At 36.5% G+C, this 21,410-nt stretch overlaps 1 protein-coding gene across 1 annotated transcript in view; it reads left to right on the forward strand.

Annotated features, from left to right (window-relative positions):
• Positions 1 to 2,906: 2,906 nt before the first annotated feature.
• The window catches only part of bmpr2b (bone morphogenetic protein receptor, type II b (serine/threonine kinase)), a 151,462-nt gene continuing 132,958 nt past the window's right edge, over positions 2,907 to 21,410 (forward strand). Inside the window, 1 exon segment of the mRNA NM_001039807.1 lies at positions 2,907 to 3,780. Coding sequence (NP_001034896.1) covers positions 3,702 to 3,780 — 79 coding nt within the window. The 5' untranslated portion in view covers positions 2,907 to 3,701.

Genomic DNA, 21,410 nt, shown 5'->3' on the forward strand with positions numbered 1-21,410 from the left:
CGATAATATGCGAGAGTTCATTGGCCGTTATTGGGTAATAATGAGATTAAATATCAATGCGCAGTAAATTATGTTAGGGCACAATCCACTAAGACAATGCAGTAAAATAATATGAAATAAGAAATATGAGCAGCATATTGAGCTGTTTTGTACAGCTTAAAATAGCTGGAAGGGAATGACATTGTAAGCCTGACACATTCAGTTTACAAATGGCCATACCATGTGAAATATAAGATGGTTGGAAAACTAAGACTGTTTGGGTGCTTGGTTGACACAATTTCACTCATGAAGGCACTATGAGGCTGTGTCTTAAACAAATAAGTACAGGATTGGGAAACAAATTAAGAGCAATGGTAAATAGCATAGGATTTTACTTAACAATAACACATAGCATGTTTATAAATATATAAATAAAATATTTATAAATAACCATAGGATTTCCTTCAAGCAGTCTTGAATATTCTTATGCTTCAAGAAGCTTTCAGTGGAATCACTATAATGGATAAGATACAGTGTTTCCACTTATTTCTGCTGTAGTTTTGACAGAGATGCTCAATTTCAAGCTCTTTCAGTAACAAAGTGTTTCCAAGATGTGTATGTTTGTCAGTAAAATAGTCCCTGAAGGGTAAACTATATATTTTTAGCAGTTCCAGTTATTTAAATAACATAATACTTCTTTAAATTGGTAAAATATTGGTGTTTTTTCTTTCTGTTAACTCTAGATCACTGTTTCTCAACCATGTTTTTGAAGGACCACCAACACTGCATGTTTTGGATGTCTTCTTTGTCTGTCACACCCATTACAGGTCTTTCAGTCTATGCTAATGAGCTGATGATCTGAATCAGGTGTGTTTGGATGAGAAGGCATGGGAATATGCAGAGCTGGCGGTCCTCCGGGAACGTGGTTGAGAAACACTGCCCTAGATGATTGTATGTAAAGTTAGGGTGCATGGATATATACATTTTAGCCAATACCAATAACTCTTTATGTTTGGAATATGTATACTCTATATATGTATATACTGTAGACCAGTGATCACCAAACTTGTTCTTGGAGGGCCGGTGTCCTGCAGATTTTAGCTCCAACCCTAATCAAACACACCTGAACAAGCTAATCAAGGTCTTACTAGGTATACTTGAAACACCCAGGCAGGTGTGTTGAGGCAAGTTAGAGCTAAACCCTGCAGGGCACCAGACCTCCAGGAACATATTGGTAACCCCTGCTTTAGACTGATGAATACAGTAAATGCATGGTATTTTAACTCTGATTACTAAAACAAAGGCAAAACTGCAAGGAAACATTTAGATCTTTGTTTTTCATAAATCATTTTCAAATTGCAATTGTAAAGTCATTTCTGTGTCCCACAATGGAAAGCCCAAAACTAACTGCTGACATCTAACTCTGCTAAAGCATATATTAAAATGTGGAAGGCACCGCCAATCAAACCCCTCGTAGCCAGCACATTCTTAACAAGCGTTTAAACAAGCTAAAATAATCCATAATAATTTATCAGCTTTAGTATAGCAATCCAATTTTCTGATTAGGTGGAAAACAATGACATTTTTAAAAAATTATTTACAATATTGAGATATTGTGCATTACAAGTGAAGTAATTGAGCAGTTTCTGAAATACTCAGTCCAGCCCATCTTACATAAACTCTTCACTATACTTGAAACACATTTCATCCCCATTTTGGTGCTTGTTTTGAAATTCAGCATAACTTTATGTATATTCAGCATGTCTGCAAGACGTAATTTAAAAATTGTCTAGTCTGAAAAAAGGTCTGAAGTAGGTCTGCTAAAAGAACATTCTACATTTTTAAACATCTTAAAGACATCTGAAAATTGACTTGTGTAGATGAACAAACACTAACAAATATGTCTCATTCACTTTCCTTTAGCTTAGTCTCTGGTGATTTATCAAGGGTTGCCACAGCAAAATGAACCGCCAATTGCTCTGGCATATGTTTTATGTGCCGGATGCCCTTCCAGCTGCAACCCAGTGCTAAGAGTACATATGTATCTTCCAGATGTAAACACAAACACCAAACAGACATCTCTGCAATATGTGCTATCAGGGGTCTTGACTACTGTACATGTTTAAATCCATTAGATGGGTGCACACACACACATTTTTTTGGTGGTTTATGAGGACTCTCCAATGTATTTTATACTTTTAAAACTGCCATTTTATTACCCTAAACTCAACCTTCACGGCAAACCTGATTTTTAATTTTTTTTTGTTTTGAATTACGAGGACACATGACATGTCCTCATAAAACATTCTCAATATTGTAACAGGCTACTTGCTGTGTAGGTCATACACATGTAATTATAAAAAAAAATTGTAAACCAGCACACACAGACACAAATTTTCACTTGATTTTCACTTGTGATGCACAATATTGTGAAAGCAGCAATACTGTCAATAATTATTCATTGTTTTTGTCCTAATGCGAAAATTAGCTTGCGATATTAAGGTTAAATATGAATAAATATGTATTTTTTCAGCCTGTTTGAACACTTCAAATGTGTGCTGCTGGTCGTAAGAGTTTTGACCGTTACATTGTTATGTACAGGAACATATTATTAGACCTATATAAAAAGTACAAGTAGGAGACAGGCTATTTAGATTACAATAATACCATGGGATTTGTCTAAACAGTTTAGGTTTGTGTGAAACCAATTACCCAGCTATAGTAATCATAAGTGTAGCATGTTTTGGCTAAAATATTGTGATTATGGTGGATTTGTAAGGTTGGGGTGGAAAAAGAAAGCATGACAGACAACTTAAAATCGAATTGGATTGGAAGAGAGAGAGGGAGAGAGAGAGAGAGAGAGAGAGAGAGAGGGAGGTGGGGGTGGAGGAGGAGGACTGACTGCCCTTCATCTGTCTGCTCTAGGCGGAGCTGAAGTTACCGAGAGCGGCCGCGGGAGCTCGACACGATCCGCGGGGCGATAATCAACCACAACGGGGAGAAAAGCGCTTATTTAACCGAACAGACCCTGACCGACCGGCAATCAGTTTAACGACCATCACACAGTCTACCGACAGTCGCCGCGTTGTTCATTACAGGCCTCCGTCGCTTTGGATCGGACTCAATGTCGCTCCTGTTCGGCCGCTTGAGCTCGACGCCTTCTGCCGCAGGTTTACTTCATTTCAGAGACATCATTTAAGGGATAATGCAGGAATAAAACCGGGCACAGTCGGGAAATGTCGGACATGTCGTCAGCTCGTGAAGCTAAACATCGACTGAAGCGGACTGACACCAAGAAACCTGACCCATATTGAGATCCTGAGCTCGAGCATCTGGACCAGAACCAAATATTACATCGAAACTAAATCTTGTTTATAAACACAGACGACAACCGAGAGACGCCACACAGCAGGTTTTGAGACCTTTAGTTTTATTTTAAGATATGCGAGGAAGTGTATTATACATATTAAATGAAGTATAATCGCTCAAACTCCCAACCAGCATGGAGAAAATGCGTTTATAAGCTGTTTATCGAAACCAAAGGCATCTAAAATCATGCGCTGCCTCCAAATCTTCATCTGCACTAACGTTAGTCATTTCGGATTGTTTGCTCCGTGCACATGAGCTTGAACTTCGGTCGATAGAAAGAAGAAAGGGGGAACAGAAAATCTAGTTACTGGAACTTTTTTTTGGAGCTGAATCCATCCAGAAGCGGCAGCAGGATGAGAGTGCGGATCCTAAACCGGACATCAGTACTGTCACTCGGGCTCTGCTCACTGCTTCTGCTCAGTGCTGTGGCCGGTAAATATACCCCAGATCTACATTTGAACTATTTAAGTGCTGTGTGTATCCACATTACAGAGTGCATGTTACATTATTTTGGGCTTAAGTGTGAGTTGTTCGTTGGTATCCCTCAGCGCTGCGGCATGCACACTGTAATGCAAAGTGAACTGAAACGTTTTGCAGCACAAATATGAATGGGATTTGCTTCGTATTGCTTTTCTGTGTTAGTCCTGCAATGTCTTAAAGGGTGTCCTCTTTATGTTAGTCCTGTTAAACCAAAGTGTATTTACTTTGGAGTTGTTTACTACACAAGTAGATGCTTTTATTAGTGGTACTTGGAAAGATTGAGGTAAAGTTGGTTTTACATTGGTACATTAGTTCAGTGACAGCTTGTCACTTGCTCCCTATATTGTTTACCATAGTTTTTGAATATTTAGCCTGAAATCACATGTAAGTCAAAGCATTAGCACTATTTATTTGACTGTGTTGTACGTAGACATTCATTGTCTGCTCATATGATTTCACAATTTGCAAAGAATACTTTTCTGAAATTATATTATGAAGCAGAAAGTCTGAATGTTTGAATATAAAAACAACTTGACCTCAGTCTTGGGAAGAAAGATACAACTAGGCTGTCACTGCACAGTATTTCTGCATACTTGGTCAAGTTCTGTTATTACATTTCAGGTTTTGTGATGGCTTGGTTCAAACAACAACAACAACAACAAAATAACATTTGCTGCTAATTTACTCAACCTCATGCCATCTGAGATATAAAGGACGTTTCTTCAGTAGAACATTAAAGAGGATTTTTAACTGACTGGCCTTGAGTGCATTTTTACGACAGTCTGTAGCATGAGCTTCCTGTCAAACATCATTAGCTCACACACTCCTCGCTGTTGTGAACGTGCTCAAGATGGTTTTTGAGGCTGTGGATTAAAGACAATAATATTGTAATTAGCATTCTGTTTCTTGGACAGACCAATCAGTTGTATTGTCAGGAGCCACTGTTATTCGTTTTGATAACAATTTCTGAAGTGCTGGTAGCTGTTGACTTGCATTATTTAACCAAAAGGATCACAGTTTAATCTAAAAAGCCCAAAAAGTTGAAAGTTGAAGCCTTGGATGGCTTGAGGGTGAGTACATTTACAGAAATTTCCATTTTAGGGTGAACTATCCCTTTAATTAGTGTGTGCAGTCTTTACTTTAGTACTGTGGGAGTCTGCATTTCCCCAAAACTGTTGAAGTAGATCTTATCATTGGTTCTTTAGTTCAGTGATGGTGTCAGATGTTATTACCTTATTATACCACTGTTATGGCACATGATGTCCTAATAATTTTGATATTTACTTGATATTTTTTGTGTTTTGGTGGTTTGTATTTGAATGCAACAAATGAATTGACGAAATGTATTCTGGTTTATTAATCCAGACATGATTAATTCCAGTCATTTCCATCATCTGTGGTTTGATATGTGGATGCAAGTTAAATTATTTTAGTTTTAGTTAATTTAAACTAACAATATTTGACTTTGCATTGGTCATTATGTACAGAAGCAGGTGCTTCTTGGCATATTTGTAAAGAAACATTTAGTTTTTTTTTGGTTTCAGTTGGTTGGTTTCAGAATGCAAAATTACAAAATAGACTTTGCTTTTACATTTTTTTTATTTAAATGTTGGCAGCTATAAGGAGTGCACAAGGTTCAAAACAAGGCTGAGCATAAATCACACACAGACTGGGGAACATTCAGAGAGGGTGTTTTGATGTCTGTTTTTTCTCTCTTGCTTTTATATATATCAGATTGACCATGCTGTGTGTCAGCCACAGCCATTAGAGCCTGTTTACCCTGTTGTTATGGATATGCAGTTAGTCATCACATCACAAGCATGTGATCTTGTACCATCGATTGTTTTAAGTCCCCTGAAAAGTCCCTACCTCTGGAATGTGATGGATGGACATATTTCCCCAAGATGTTTGCAAGAATTAATTTCAATTCAAGTGTTTGTATTAATTAAGCAGCAATTACACACATGCGTTTTGTGGGGTAACCTGTAAAAAAAAACATTCATTTTGTGCCAACATAAATCAATTAAGTTAACTTAACAAATTAAAGTGGATTGTAGATAAACCAATTAAGTTGCCCCCCTAAAAGATCTCATAAGTTGTGTTATTTTAGCTTGTTTTAAATTAGCAGTTTGAAAATAATTTTTGAGTGTAGTAGTTTGTGTTTCATGTGACCCAACGGCACCGCTGATAGTTGGGAACGTATTTTGGTTAAAGCCTTGACCTCGATGAGATAACAGTCTCTGCCTTGTACAATAGACTAGGCTGCAGATGGAAGGAGAAGCATATCACGCATATCATTGTCAGTTGTGCACCATTTCTTTAAAGCTGTTTATAATGTTTTACTCCTTAAGAAATTAAAACATTTGACAAACATATTTAAAATGTTGCATTAGAAGAAAACTCATGTTGCTTAGAAAAAAACTAGATGTCCTAGGGAGGGTTGCCATGTTGGGATCACACAACCAATGGTGTCATACAATTTTAAAGTTTGCTTGTTTAATAATAACAACATTACATTTCGTTTATGTTTTTTAAATGTATTTTTGCTCAAATAAATGCAGCCTAGGTGAGCATACGAGACTCAAATACAGAATCTTATAAAAAATGGGACTTTGATCTTTGCTCGAAAAACTTTTAATGTTGAAAAAGTTTGCAAAGTGATTTTTATTGGCAGTTTTAGTGGTTTGAAAAGAGATATTGTCTGGGTTGGGCGTGTACGTTATGGTACAAAAACTTAGGTAATTGTAATGAACTGCCAGTCCTTTTTTTGTTTGATCACAGATTATATATACAGTGTGTACATTGTATAGGAAATAGGAAATGTTTATTATACAGTATATTTGTATATTGTTGCTTGATTTTCTTTTTCAGAAAAGCATTTGAGAGTTTCCTTGGCTATTTTTTGGATCATTGTCTTGCTGAAATGTTCACTCTGGTTTCATCTTTGTCATCCTCATAATGCAAATGTTGGACTGAAGCAGCTGATATTCATTTACAGTTTAGGAGGTTTAGAGTGTTGCTGAATAACTACTGAGAGATTTCAGCTGCTGTCTGGGCTTTCACTGCCTTTCTACACCTCCCTTTCTTCATATGTTTTTTCCTGTGTCATTTCATTTTATTACGCATAACTTCGTTTGTAAACAAATTAGATTTGTTTTCTTCTCATATATGTATTTCTTTGGTTGTTATAAACATCTGGTGAAAATTTCAAGTCAACGGCACCTTTAGAAATATGTTTTCTGAGAAAAACGATGACGTCTTGATTAATTATTTCCCCCACTGTGTATATATGCAAAAGTGCATCCACAAATAACTTTCAATATATTAATCCAGGTCATTTCTGGTCACAAAAGAACTTGCCATTGCTTTCTGAGAAATGGAAAAGCTAAATTCAGAGACTGTTTTTGCAGTTAATCATTATGAGTCATAGCTTTAGCTTTGATTTTCAATTTCATATAGTTAATTCCACATGGCACACCAATACATTAGAGCAGTGGTTCTCAAAGTGGGGGTCGGGACCCCCTGGGGGGTCGCGGGACAATGAGAGGGGGTCGCTTGGTGATTTACAAAAATCTAATAAATTTGAATAAACTTTTATGATTACCATTGTTAATCCATAACCTACAGAAGATAAAAAAATAGTTACACAAAAAAATACATTATCCAAACAAAAAGCCATCAGCCTTTGTTTTTTTTGTTGTTGTTTTTTACATTGGTTGCAACATTAGATTAATGACAAAGCAACAGCGTCAGTGCACCAGATTTTACAGCACTAGCTAAACTTTCTGACACCGTTAAAGCACTCACGTACATTTAAAATACATACAGGACACTAAACATGGAGTATGATGTGTAAGTGGCAGTCTCCAAAATTAAACCAAGAAAAGACTTGGGATGTAACTTAAATATTGTGCCCACCAGTCTAATTAGATGAGGTTAATATAAAATAATAATAATAAAAATGATATGGGACTGTTGCACTTTTTTTGTGTTGTCAATATGCTTGTGTTTATATAGGCTGATTGGTTTGTGTGAGTGTTGTGTGCAACGTTTGTATGATTATTACCACTTACGAAAATAGTGGGGGTCGCGAGTCATTGGCATTGTTATTTTGGGGGTCCCGGGCTGAAAAGTTTGAGAACCCCTGCATTAGAGGAACGTTTCTATGACTAATCCAATAACTATTTTTCCTATACTGTTTAGCAGAAGGAAGGATTTGCTTTTTGGGGTGTTCACACAGAATGAACTAGAAATAAAAATGTTATATGAACACTTTTGGGAGGAGAATGAAACTTTTTATTTCAGGGTCTGGTCTAACCCAACATAACAGGATCTATTAATGATGTAAATGTATTGCTGAAATGCAATACACATTCGTATAAAACACCAGCAGAGCATTTTACAGGATTACAAGATGAACACATAAAGTTTCTTCATCTAAGAGGCCCTGCTGATGATATGTACTAACATGTCAAGTTGTGTTTGCGGATTTTGTCCCCTAGTCCTCCTTTTTGCTCATTTAATTGCATAACATCCACATCACACAACAACAACAACAAATAATACAGGACTATTCCTGCCACAGCATACTCAAGTTTAAGATAATGCTAAATAATATGCTTGGCGTCTATTCAGAATTCCTGCATGCTTGAGCTATGAATACAACTAAAAAAGTCTTGGAGGAACCTGGTGGCTTGTTCCTATAACTAAGTTCTTATAACCACCAGCCTGAAAGGCCCCGTGTAGTCAATCTCTAGAACAAAAACTTGTTGACAAATTCCATTAAGCTGATCCTCAATGCCCTGCGAGGAATGCGATTTCAGCTTTGTGGTTGTAACTACGGAGGTAAGACCACACGATGAGGTTACAGTGGAGACAGACATGGTAATTAAAAGTGTGGTCTTGCCTAGCCATGCTGGTGAACCGGTTCGAGGGCTCATCACAGGCTCATTTTAAAACCGTTAGAAGCTGCCACAGTGATTTAGATCCAAGTTAGACCCTAGACGGGTAGTTAGTTTCACTCGAGAGGGTTTAGCGCTGTAATGTGCCGCGGTAGGGATTGGGCCCTGCAGAAACCAACGAGAGGACGGTTTGTCGAGCATGGAAAAGATTAAGATGAAGGGGAGGCTGTACTGCGTGTGAGAGCCATTACCCCGTCTGTGACCGCTGTGAAAATGCGTGAAGCTATGGATCTTTTGCCACTCTGCTGAGCCCATCAGCACTCATTACTCTCTCTCACACACACACATATGTGTAACATGACCATTAAGTCTCTGGATGGTTCATATGCAGTATTGGCACTTTTCAGAGACAGCAGGCTCTGGAATGAGATTCTAGCTGAGCCATAAAGAGAGGTATTGTGTTCTTGATCAAGGACATTTTATGGAGCATCCAGTACTGTGCTTCAATTACTAGATAATGGGCTGTGCTCTATGTTTGAGACACGAGCAAGCCTGTATCTTGACCTTGTGTCTTATCTTGGACACAGTATCTAAACCTGCAGCCAGACTACAAGCTTAGTTCACTTAGAGTGGCAGAATTCCTCAGGCTTTGTCATTTTTGTTGTTTTTGAAAACTAATGCTATGCAATTTTAGACTAGAATGATTTAAATTGAATCTTGAAACATAGGCCATGTCCACACTAATGCGTTTTCATTTAAAGACGCATATTTTTGTCTCCGTTTTGCCCTTCCATCCACACTGAGACGCGTTTTTAGGAAACAAAAACGTATCTTTTTGAAAACGCTCTCCAAAGTGGATAAATTTGAAAACGCCGTTTTCGTGTCGTAGTGTAGAACGTGAAAACAGAGTCTTTCGAAAACGATGACGCATTTTTTGTCATGTGACACTCAGTCATGTTACTAATTCGTTTACTTTATTTTCGTTGTGAGTATGATTTTAGTGATGTCGTCCTTACTGTGAGGGTAAGCAGCGTCATCAGCAGGATACTGTTCTTTAAAGCGGTCCAGTATATCGGCGTATTTGTTTTGGCACGTCTCCCAGTCTACATTTTCACTCTCTTTTGCAACTTTGTATTCATGTGTTAATCGAAACAGCAACTCTACTTCATTGTCAGTCCATTTAAAAAACTCTGTGCTTTTCCTCGACATTTTGCCACAACGTTTCAAAAAGCCGGAAAGAAAATAAACGTCAGCCGGAAATGACGCGTGCCGAAGCGTCTTACGTTTCACGCATACGCAGTACAGGTTGAAAGCATTTGTTGTCGTTTCAGTGTGGATGACAAAGTTTTGGAAAACGAATAGAAACGACCGTGTGGACGTGAAGCGTTTTTAGAGGAAAACTCCGTTTTCAAATTTATCCGGATTAGTGTAGACATGGCCATATTTATACATGCTTTAATCCATCTCGAGGTAAAACACATGTTTATATTATTGATATAGCCAGTGATATTATTAGTCTTAATTGGTGTGTCCCAAATGGCATACTTATGCATTATTCTGTGCCATTTTGTTGTATAAATAGTAAAAGTAGTTTGTTCACATTGAAAACGCAAAAAAGTTGAAGTGCACTTTACTTGCCCGGATGATGCAGTTATTCAACTGTTAAAAATGAAGTGTGTAATGTTGGACTCTTCACACCCTCAAAAACCAAAGCTTTGCTAACCAAAGATGCGGAGCTATTGGGCGCACATGTTGGATAACTTTCTTTGTTTTGGATTGTAAAAGCAAAATTCTCCTATTATAGCGCCTTCCTATGGTGAATGCGGTTATAGTCATGGCAGGTATTATTTGGTAGTTTAGATATTTGTTTTCCTAATTTGACAACCGTCAAACGTCATCTTGGAAACGGTTTGAATTTGTGCTTAGTACATTAGTGTTCCGTTTGTGACGACACTACATACAGTACATATGCTATACTGTTGAGTGTGTAAGTACAAAGTTCATAAGTGCATAGTGTGTAGTGTGCCGTTTGGTACGCAGCTAATGTCTTTGATCACATAATGCATTAAGAAAATATATGAGTGTTAGTATATATACACTATAAAAATTGATTTGTGTTGGAACAACATGAAGAAATTAAGTTAACAATAAGGTTTATTGAACATAAAACAATTAAGTTGTACCAAAAAACCATCAAGAGTTGTGTTGTTTCAGCTCATTTTAAATAAGTTGTTTGAACAAGCTGCAGACGTCTTTAGATGTTTTTTTTTTTACATTGACAATGACTTTACCTGTTGGCACCAATTATGTAGTGGTTAGTGCGTTGACACATGGCAATCCGGTGTTCGCGGCGACCTGAGTTTAATTTCCACCTTAAGGTCCTATTCCGATTCTTCCCCTCTCTCATCTCCCCATGCTTTCCTGTCTATACTCCTATCTATCCTATTAATTAAAGGTGAAAAAATAGAAATAAAAGTTTCAGACAATGACACTACCATGTTTTCGTACATCTACTTTGATGATATAGAACTTTTGTTCAGATTTTTTATTAACATTTTGGTCAATAAAACATCAATTTCAAAAGTATTTGAAAAACAGAGAAAAATTATCTTTGCTCCAACAGAGCCCCCGGCCCCACTGCACCATTTCTATACATTATGCTATGCCAATTTCTAATCTGTATTACATCATGTCATGATATAAACATACATACAATACAAGTAGATAAAAGTTATATTATATGTTCACTCATCTATTGTACATAAACACACAACGAGTCACAATAGGCTTTGCAAATTTAAAATAAAGACATGAAATAATTTAGATCGAAATTAAAATGAAATAAAATGAAGGGAAGGGGAAAAAAGTGTGAAGCAAATAACCAACGGTCAGACTGAAAAGATTAAGTTTGGATCCATTTGTTTAATATATGTCAGCACTGGCTGCCAAATAAGATAACATTTTTGACTGCAATGTTTAGTGGAGTACTAAATCTTCTCCATTGTAAGATGGTACATAAGGTCCCTAATCCAATGATTAAAAGTTGGAGGAAATTTGTCCTTCCACTTGAGCAGTATAAGACATCTAGCAATTAATGTTGAAAAAGAAATCATACTTTTGGTATTATTGTCTACACTGGGATCTGTGATTAAACCAAATATTCCTATATTAGGGCAAGGGTCAATTGTTACATGGAAAACATTTGGAAAAAAATAAAAAATATATTGCCAGAACTTGGTCATTTTAGAACATGAGGAAAAACGTGTGTGTGTGATCTCTACTTCACATCTATTACAAAAGGGATTTATAGTTGATGAAATGATAAAGAAGTTTTGACAATTATAAAAAAACAAAAACAATGCATTGACAGATAAATACAATTCTTGATATATAATTTTACCACACCAGAGTGCTTTTTACATCGTGCATATCTGTGTGTGAGTATATAGAGGCAGATGGCAGAAACTCAATGCGTTTAGACATGGTCAAGACAATCTGCTGCAGTTCAAACCAAGCATCAGAATGGGGAAGAAAGGTGATTTAGATGACTTTAAACGTGACCTGGTTGTTGATGCCAGACAAGCTGGTCTGAATATTATAGAAGCTGCTGATGTACTTGGATTTTCTTGCACAACCATCTCTAGGGTTTACTGAGAAGAATGGTCCAAAAAAGAGAAAATATCCAGTGAGCGACAGTTCTGTGGGCGCAAATGCCTTGTTGATGCCAGAGGAGAATGGCCAGACTGGTTCGAGCTGATAGAATCATCTCAGACTGGTTTCTTGAACATGACAATGAGTTCACTGTACTCTAATGGCCTCCGCAGTCACCAGATACCAATCCAATAGAGCACCTTTGGGATGTGGTGGAACAGGAGGTTTGCATCATGGATGTGCAGCCGACAAATCTGCAGCAACTGGGTGACACTATCATGTCAATATAGACCAAAATCTCGGAGGAATATTTATAGTATCTTGTTGAGTCTATGCCACAAAAGAATAAGGCAGTTCTGAAGGCAAAAGTAGATCCAACCCGGTACTAGTAAGGCTGATGTGGTCGGTGTGTGTATATATATATTGCGTAAGTTGGTACTTTAAAGCTGGTGCTCTTGCTTTCCCATATCTGCCTTTTCATCAGTCTGAAGGGGTTAACGTCAGATTACACACAGAGAAGTGTAACGTTGGATCCCGTTCTGTAATTACCCAAATATATGATTTCAAACGTCTGGTCTTAATGTCATTTCCTTTGAGGCTCTCCGTCAATCTAATTTGAGCATTTGACGAGCAAAGATAATTATCTCTGCGTAGCAATAAAACCCGTGCAAATTAGCGCAGACGTGACGCTCTTTGATATTTCCTGATATTTTCTTTGAAACACACCGTAGTCCCGCCGCAGAACTGGTGTTTGTTGCCATGTATGTTATGCATTACCCCCCCCCCCCTCCTCTCCGTCTGCGAGCTCCGCCGGCCTTAAGGAATTTTGCCCGTCTGTCTGTGCATGGGGGAGGGCAGGAAGTGGGAGTTGGCCGTCTCTCTCTGTCAAGCATTTCCACGTTTTTTGATTTGTACTCTGATAGCAGTTGACTGTATGCATGTGCGCATTGCATGTGCCTGACAAAGTATTGCATGTCATGTCAACACGGCGCCCGCGTTTCATGTTGAAAGTGTCACGTATATACAGCCGTCTGTGGCGTGACACTTCAAAAATAAAGCAGATTTGCTGCTCTTGAAGTTCTCGGTTGTTTTCTGTAGCGCATTTCCCGTTGTTTATGTGTGTGTGGCGGGAGTCTGGAGTGTGTAGCTCTGCACTGGCAGGATTTAGACTAAACAATGTGTCTCTGGTTGGCTCCAGAAGCATACGTCTGGGGAGGGGGAGGAAAAAGAGAGAGAGAGAGAGAGAGAGAGAAAGAGAGAGAGACATTCCCTTGTGGTGACGCCAAACCCCCCTCAACACATTCACACAGTGCCCTCCGTCTACAGCTGAACTGATTGAATCTGAGACCCCTCCTCTGATAGACCCCCCTTCCTCCTTTTCCGAAATGCAGTTCACACACTAATTGAAAAATCATTTCACTTGAGGAATGTAATGTGGCCCCTTTGCTGTTCTCCTCTTTGCTTCAGGGGCCAAAACACCCTATCTTAGCTTTCATTTCCATCTTGTTTTGTTTTTTATGCATGTCTAATCACTGACGTCTCGCAGGTTTTCTGAGCGCTGCTTATTTTTTGCCGTTATTATTTTTCTTGCTTAGCTCCGCTGGTTTATGGGCTATTTCTGTCATTTACAGTTATATTAAAGGGATATTTCAGCCCAAAATGAAAATTCTGTCTTAATTTACTCCACACCAGATTTTATTTGGTTCTGTTGAAGTCAAAAGAAGATTTTTGAAGAATGTTGGAAACCTGTAACCAGTTACCCATTTCATGGTAGAAAAGCAAGTAAGATGGAAGTCAATGGTTACCTTTTTTTCTACACCCTTAGCAAGAATAACAAGTACTATTGAGGTCAATGGTTTTAGGTTTTCAACACTCTTTAAAATATCTTCTTTTGTGTTCAACATGACAAATAAAAACTCAATTAGGTTTTTGAAGAAGTGAGGGGGGATTTTTCAGGGACATTTTCCAGAACCACACTGGAAACTGGGAAAAAATTCCCTGAATACACCATCTACAACAGCAACATGGCTGCACAGCAGGGTCAGATTTTTTTTTGGCATTCTTAGTAATTTTTACAACAAACAAGCATGTTTTAATACATCCATAATGGAGTTTCTGTTTTAGTCATGCTTAAAAAAAAAACAGTAAAAAAAAGATACATTTCGATTAGGGTTGTAACGGTATGATAATCGTCTAAAACAATACCACGGTTTGACGGTTTCGCGGTATACGGTATTTTACAAATGTTACAAAATAATAAAACAGTGAAGCAAATTTGACTTTTTCCAAATAATATATTTTCAGTTACTATAAACAACACCACTTACAATGAACAAATAAAAAAATAAGAAAATAATAAATAATGTGTCAAAGTCCAAATAAAGTCCAAATAAACATGGTGCAAATCCTCAGTAAAAAATAGATATAAATATTTACTATACTATAAATAGTTACATAACGAAACTAGATTCAATATGGAACATCCTTAGGTTGTATGTGCCAGCATGGATATGGTTGTCTGTGGATATGGATTTGGATATGGTTGTCTGCAATGCAGACAAACAGCTGCACCTTCATTTGCGTCTTTTGAAAACAGCAAGAGCAGCAGTTCGTCTTTGCTGTGTCACTGTTTTGTCATGTTTCTGTGCTGCTGTGCATGCAAAAGTACTTAGTATGAGAATTATTTCATGCAAAAACTTTTTTTTTCGTTTTATTTAGCCGCGCATAAATGTATGCCTATCTCTCATTCCGTGTTGTTCAAAAAGCTCGTTTTTGGTCCACAAAAAAAAGCGAAACCTATGCTTATTGGTTGTGATATAGCGAGTTTGAACCAATCTGGGCATGGAGGAGGGACAATGCATCAATGTATCGTGTCTGGTTTGTCCGGAGACACAGTGCCGAGCGTTTCTTTGTCAAATCAGCGTTGTCAAATTTTGATGACGTAACCGCACTGATTCCGGAGCCTCCGGAGCCGCGAATGTTATGTGATACAGCACTGGAAAGCTGAGATTCTCTTCTTTATGCCAATCTTTGAATTGTATGAATCGGATCAGCGGATCAAACGTTTTTAAACATTTAAGAGCAATACTTATTTTTAGCCGCGGGCGGCTGTCTCGGTCTTTAAGGGTTAAAACCATTGATATGCAATTGTTCATGGTATGATAATCGTGCACGTTCAAATCATGGTAGACCGTCATACCGGTATATTGTTACAACCCTAATTTCGATATATATATTTTCATGATTCTCTATAATCCATGATAATAACTCCTGTATAGTCCCACATACAACACTCGATGTCAATCGAATACCTTGTCAGATGTCAGTCTAGTGGCTGGAAAAAAACAATTTACAGTGTTTGGTATAACATAATGTTAATTTTCTTTTGCATAGAAGAATATGGCCAGTTATGAGCTTATTGCCACATTATATGGTTATGATAACATGATATTGTTGCCTTCAGTGATTTCCTGAAGATAAATGCCAAAAAATAATGCAACTGGAAAAACAACAGCAATCGCCGTCAATGATCTCTTATGAGATAAGAGCATGCGACGACACACTGCAGGTGTTGTAGTGGTGTCTCATTTCTTAGGGTTAAATTTTGAAGCCCTTCCCTTTCACACTCTGTTTTAAGGGCCAAGGGGTGGGGCTAAAAAATGAATTGGGATTGGGTCTAAACGATGACAGAATTAAAATTTTTGGTTGAATTACATCTCTTTGAGTGGGAATCTTTGTTAAAGCTACATATTTTTTTAATTTTGTGTGCTCAAATAGTTCAAATGACCTTGAAATCATTCACAGTCACATAAAATAAATTCATTCACTGTAGGGTTAAACTTGACTTGTGTTCTGAACTGTTTCCTGGTTAGTTATAATCACAGCTAAACATTGCAAATATTGCAAAGTGATTGTTGCATGTGTTTTCATATTTCAAGATAAAAGCTTACTTAATCTTACTTAAAGCAAATTGTTTATTTACATTATGTCTTTTCTAGTGAAACAATACTTTAAAATGCAGCAGATATAATAGAACAGTGCAGGTGTTGTAGTGGTGTCCCATTTCTCAGGGTTAAATTTTGAAGCCTTTCCCTTTCACACTCTGTTTTAAGGACCAAGGGGTGGGGCTAAAAAATGAAATGGGATTGGGTCTAAATGATGACAGAATTAAAATTTTTGGTTGAATTACATCTCTTTGAGACTATACTGCAGCATAATCCATGAACATATTTGAATAATTTCTTACATTTAAATAGTGCTTTTCTGGACACTCAGAGCACTTTTACACATTTTTAAGGGGGGAGTCTCACCATCATCATCCACCTGGATGACGTGGCGGCAGTCATATTGTGCCAGACCTCACACCAAGCACCAGCTAACTGCTGGAGAGGGACAGAGTGATAAAGCTAGTTATGATATAGGGAAGGTTTGGAAGCCATGTTGAACAGAGGCCAGTGGGAATATTTGGCCAGGATGCTCTTTTTCGAAGGACATCCTGGGATTTTTAACAACCACAGAGAGTCAAGACCCTGGTTTAACGTCTCATCCGAAAGATGGAGATCAGTGAGCAGTCCCCATTACTATACTGGGGCATTAGGACCCACACAGACCGCAGGTTGAGCGCCCCCTGCTGGTCTCACTACCACCACTTCTGACAGCAACCTAGCTTTCCCATGTGGTTTCCCATGACCGGTTGCAGCCCTGTTTAGCTTCAGTGGGCAGCAATGTGAGTGTTGCAGAGAGCTAGCTGCCAGCACATATTTTAAAGACTGCTAAATGATAAACATAAACAAAACTTTGCTTGTTAAGTCCACCTTTAGGTCATTTTGCTGTGAAATCTTTATTTTTTGTAAAGTAATCTAAGGATAACTTATATAGTTAAAGAACTGCATAATATTGGGGAAAAAACAGACATTACAATAAGTTGTTTTTTTCTGCGATTATATAAAGCAATATTAATGTCATTTTAAAAGATGATTCAGATACCTCTATCTGTAATTAATTATTATACATTGTGATCATTTTTTGTTGGGAATGCATTTATTTCAAAGTATAATTAACAAATTACAAGCATACATGAATACAATAGAACAAAGATATGAACAAAATAGAAGCTGCCTTATTGTTTTCTGGACATTCTAATGGTATTGAGGTAAACATAACAATGTAATGTAATAAAACAATGTATTCCAATGTAAATGAACACTGTATAGTAAACAAAAAACACTGAAAAAAACAATCTTTGTTAAAGCTACATTTTTTTTTCATTTTGTGTGCTCAAATAGTTCAAATGACCTTGAAATCATTCACAGTCACAATAAGTAAATTCATTCACTGTAGGGTTAAACTTGACTTGTGTTCTGAACTGTTTCCTAGTTAGTTATAATCACAGCTAAACATTGGAAATATTGCAAAGTGATTTTTGCATGTGTTTTCATATTTCAAGATAAAAGCTTACTTAATCTTACTTAAAGCAAATAGTTTATTTACATTATTATTACCCATATGTCTTTTCTAGTGAAACAATTCTTTAAAATGCAGCAGATATAATAGAAGAGTGCTTTGAGGATTGCTTATTTCTTTATTTCTCAACCATCATTATATTGCATCGCGTTTGCTTCGCTCTCATCATAAATCCAGCTTTCATCCATCATAAAACTAAACAGAAACGGAATCATTCCAAAACATATTATACGGAGATTTTAAAGTGACATTTATATGCATTGCAAGTAAACACTTTGGCATTCATTGACATTCAGACTTTAATCTTACATTTCGTTCATATCAGTATCAACTGATGCACCAGATTCGGATTAATATGTTTTTTTTTTTTCTAAGCTACATACAGTTAAAGTCAGAATTATTAGCCCCCTTAAATTTTTAGCCCCCATTAAATTTTTTTTTCCAAATTTTTATTTAATGTAGCAAAGATTTTTCTTAACACATTTCTAAACATAATAGATTTAATCACTCATTTCTAATTGATTTATTTAATCTTTGCTATGATAACAGTAAATAATATTTGACTAGATATTTTTAAGACACTTCTATACAACTTAAAGTGACATTTAAAGGCTTAATTAGGTTAATTAGGTTAAGGCAGGTTAGGGTAATTAGGCAAGTTATTGTTTAACGATGGTTTGTTCTGTTGACAATCGAGAAAAAAAAGTACCTTAAAGGGGCTAATAATTTTGTCCTTAAAATGGTGTTTAAAAAATTTAAAACTGATTTTATTCAAGCTAAAATAAAACAAATTAAACTTGCTCCAGAAGAAAAAAATATTATCAGACATACTGTGAAAATTTCCTTGCTCTGTTAAACATCATTTGGGAAATATTTAAAAAAGAAATTCAAAGGGGGCAAATAATTCTGACATCAACTGTATTCTTCCTATGTCATGCTACATAAGACATGTCCCTTAGCACATCTCACAACTTTTATTCAGTTTTATAACTGAAATGATTTGAAATGTTTTATCTAAAGGCTTCTAGCAATTCTGCCTCACATTTTCCACAAAGACTGTTTAGTCTTGCAAAGAGGCAACATGAAGTGTTGTCATTAAATCTGGTACAGGATGTAGATTATGGTTCTTAGTCAGGCTGCTGTAGATGCCATAGTTAAAGGTCTCATGAAATTAAAATAAAGTTTTTATAGATATTAGGATTAGTATTGTTCGTTTTCAAGATATCTATAAGCTAGTGTGCCCCAAAACAGTGACAAAATTACCATTTAGAAGACATTAAACTAAAATAAACATGTAAAGCTTGTTGTTTGTTACTTCCACCCAAATGGACCAACAGTTTTATTTACGTCAACTCACACTGCAGTTTCTCATCACATCATAACCAATCAAATGCTCTCTAGTTTTTGACCAGCATCGCCCCCTTCAAGACGTTTCTCATTTACTTTTCATTTGATGCACTTGAGCTCAACCAGGCAAAGCTGTGATAAATCCAAAACGCTATTGGCTGTTTTTTAAAAAGGGGGAGGAGCTACCTTTATGTCCCACCCTCTCATCGGTTTAATTACGGCAAGGGAATTTTATTTATTTATTTATTTATTTATTTTTTATCAGTCTTTGGACCAGGGCCGGATTGGGACTCCTTTTCAGCCCTGGAGTTTCAAGCCTCAGACCGGCCCACCTCAGTTCACGACTGACTATATTAAAATAAGGTCATTTCCAAATCAGTTTCTAATGACACTATCACGACTCTTTTTGAGAAAACAGCTGCTTTAGAACTTCAAATGTTCAACAACCCTAACAGTATTATATGTCTTAACAATAAAAATGAAAACAATAAGTTACTCTAACTAGGATCGAACCCGGGTCCGTGGCGTCTTAATCTAACGTGCTAACTGCTGGACCACAATAGCTGTGTTCAGAGAAGAGACAAAATGAGTTTTATAATCATCAAAATAGATGAAAAGAGAAGAGTTGTGGTAAAATAATGAATAAAAAGGCTGTGGTCAAGTAAATAAATAAATTTAAAAAGTGTGACTGCTGAGAGCAACAGATTCTGCAGCTAGGGACACCGGCCCTCGCGGCCAAAAAACGGACCGGCCCACCGGGAATTCTCCCGGTCCTCCCGATTAGCCAATCCGGGCCTGCTTTGGACTGTGGGGGAAACCGGAGCACCCGAAGGAAACCCAGCTCGAACCAGCTGTGAGGTAACAGTGCTTACCACAGAGCCATCATGTCGCCAATAATAATACAGTATTGTCCAAATATACAGTAGAAGTCAGAGTTATTAGTCCCCCTTTGAATTTAAACATTTCCCAAATGATGTTTAACAGAGCAAGGATATTTTCACAGTATGTCTGATAATATTTTTTTTCTTCTGGATAAAGTATTATTTGTTTTATTTTAGCTAGAATAAAAGCAGTTTTTCATTTTTTAAACACCATTTTAAGGACAAAATTATTAGCCCCTTTAAGCTTTTTTTTTTTCGATAGTCTACAGAACAAACCATCGTTATACAATAACTTGCTTAATTACTCTAACCTGCCTAGTTAACCTAAATAACCTAGTTAAGCCTTTAAGTGTCACTTTAAGCTGTATAGAAGTGTCTTAATATATGGTTAGTAAAATATTATTTACTGTCATCATGGCAAAGATAAAATAATATTAGAAATGAGTTATTAAAACTATTATGTTTAGAAATGTGTTGAAAAAATCTCTCAGTTTAACACAAATTGGGAAAAAAACAGGGGGGCTAATAATTCTGACTTCAACTGTGAATCTATTTTTTTGTGTGCATATTTTATCTCCTAAAATGTACATTTTATTTGTCCTGTTTTAAATGTTTTGTTTTATTTTTTGGAACATGAATTTAATGCATCAGTGCAGTTTTGACAAGGGTTGACTTGTTTTCCTGAAAATATGGTAATCAGTTATCAATAAGCTTTTCTCTAATGCGCAAACATACATTAATCATCCTCTATACTTTTGTTTTAATTGATTTTAGCAGAAGTGAACTTTTACTTAATCTAATATTTTAATTTGGCAGTGCTAATATCAAAGGACAAACAGATACCTATTTTTTCCCTCTTTAAGTACACACACACATACATACACACACACATTAAAATGCAGTGACTCTCCTCTGGCTGTCTGCCACATTCAGTCCATCGCTCTATTCCTCTTTAGCCCAGCTGTCTTTGAGCACCACTGCGTCCTCTTTCAGAAACATGCAGCTCTTTACTCTGTCGTGAAATAACAGATGCAGCTTTGATGAATTGATTTGTTACGTTAAAGAATGATCTCTGACTTGCACAAAATTGTCTTCAAATGCTCTGGCTTGCACAAATTTCATATATTATTTCCAAGTAACTGCTTTCGTTTTGTCAAGCTTTGACATTTGTTGTAATTGCAAAAAAACAAACATTAAAAACATTAAACATTATCTATTTTATATACCACTGAAGTCAGAATTATTAACTTTATATATATATATATATATATATATATATATATATATATATATATATATATATATATATATATATATATATATATATATATATATATAT

The sequence above is a fragment of the Danio rerio genome, chromosome 9, assembly GCF_049306965.1.
Source record: "Danio rerio strain Tuebingen ecotype United States chromosome 9, GRCz12tu, whole genome shotgun sequence".
Taxonomy (NCBI): domain Eukaryota; kingdom Metazoa; phylum Chordata; class Actinopteri; order Cypriniformes; family Danionidae; genus Danio; species Danio rerio.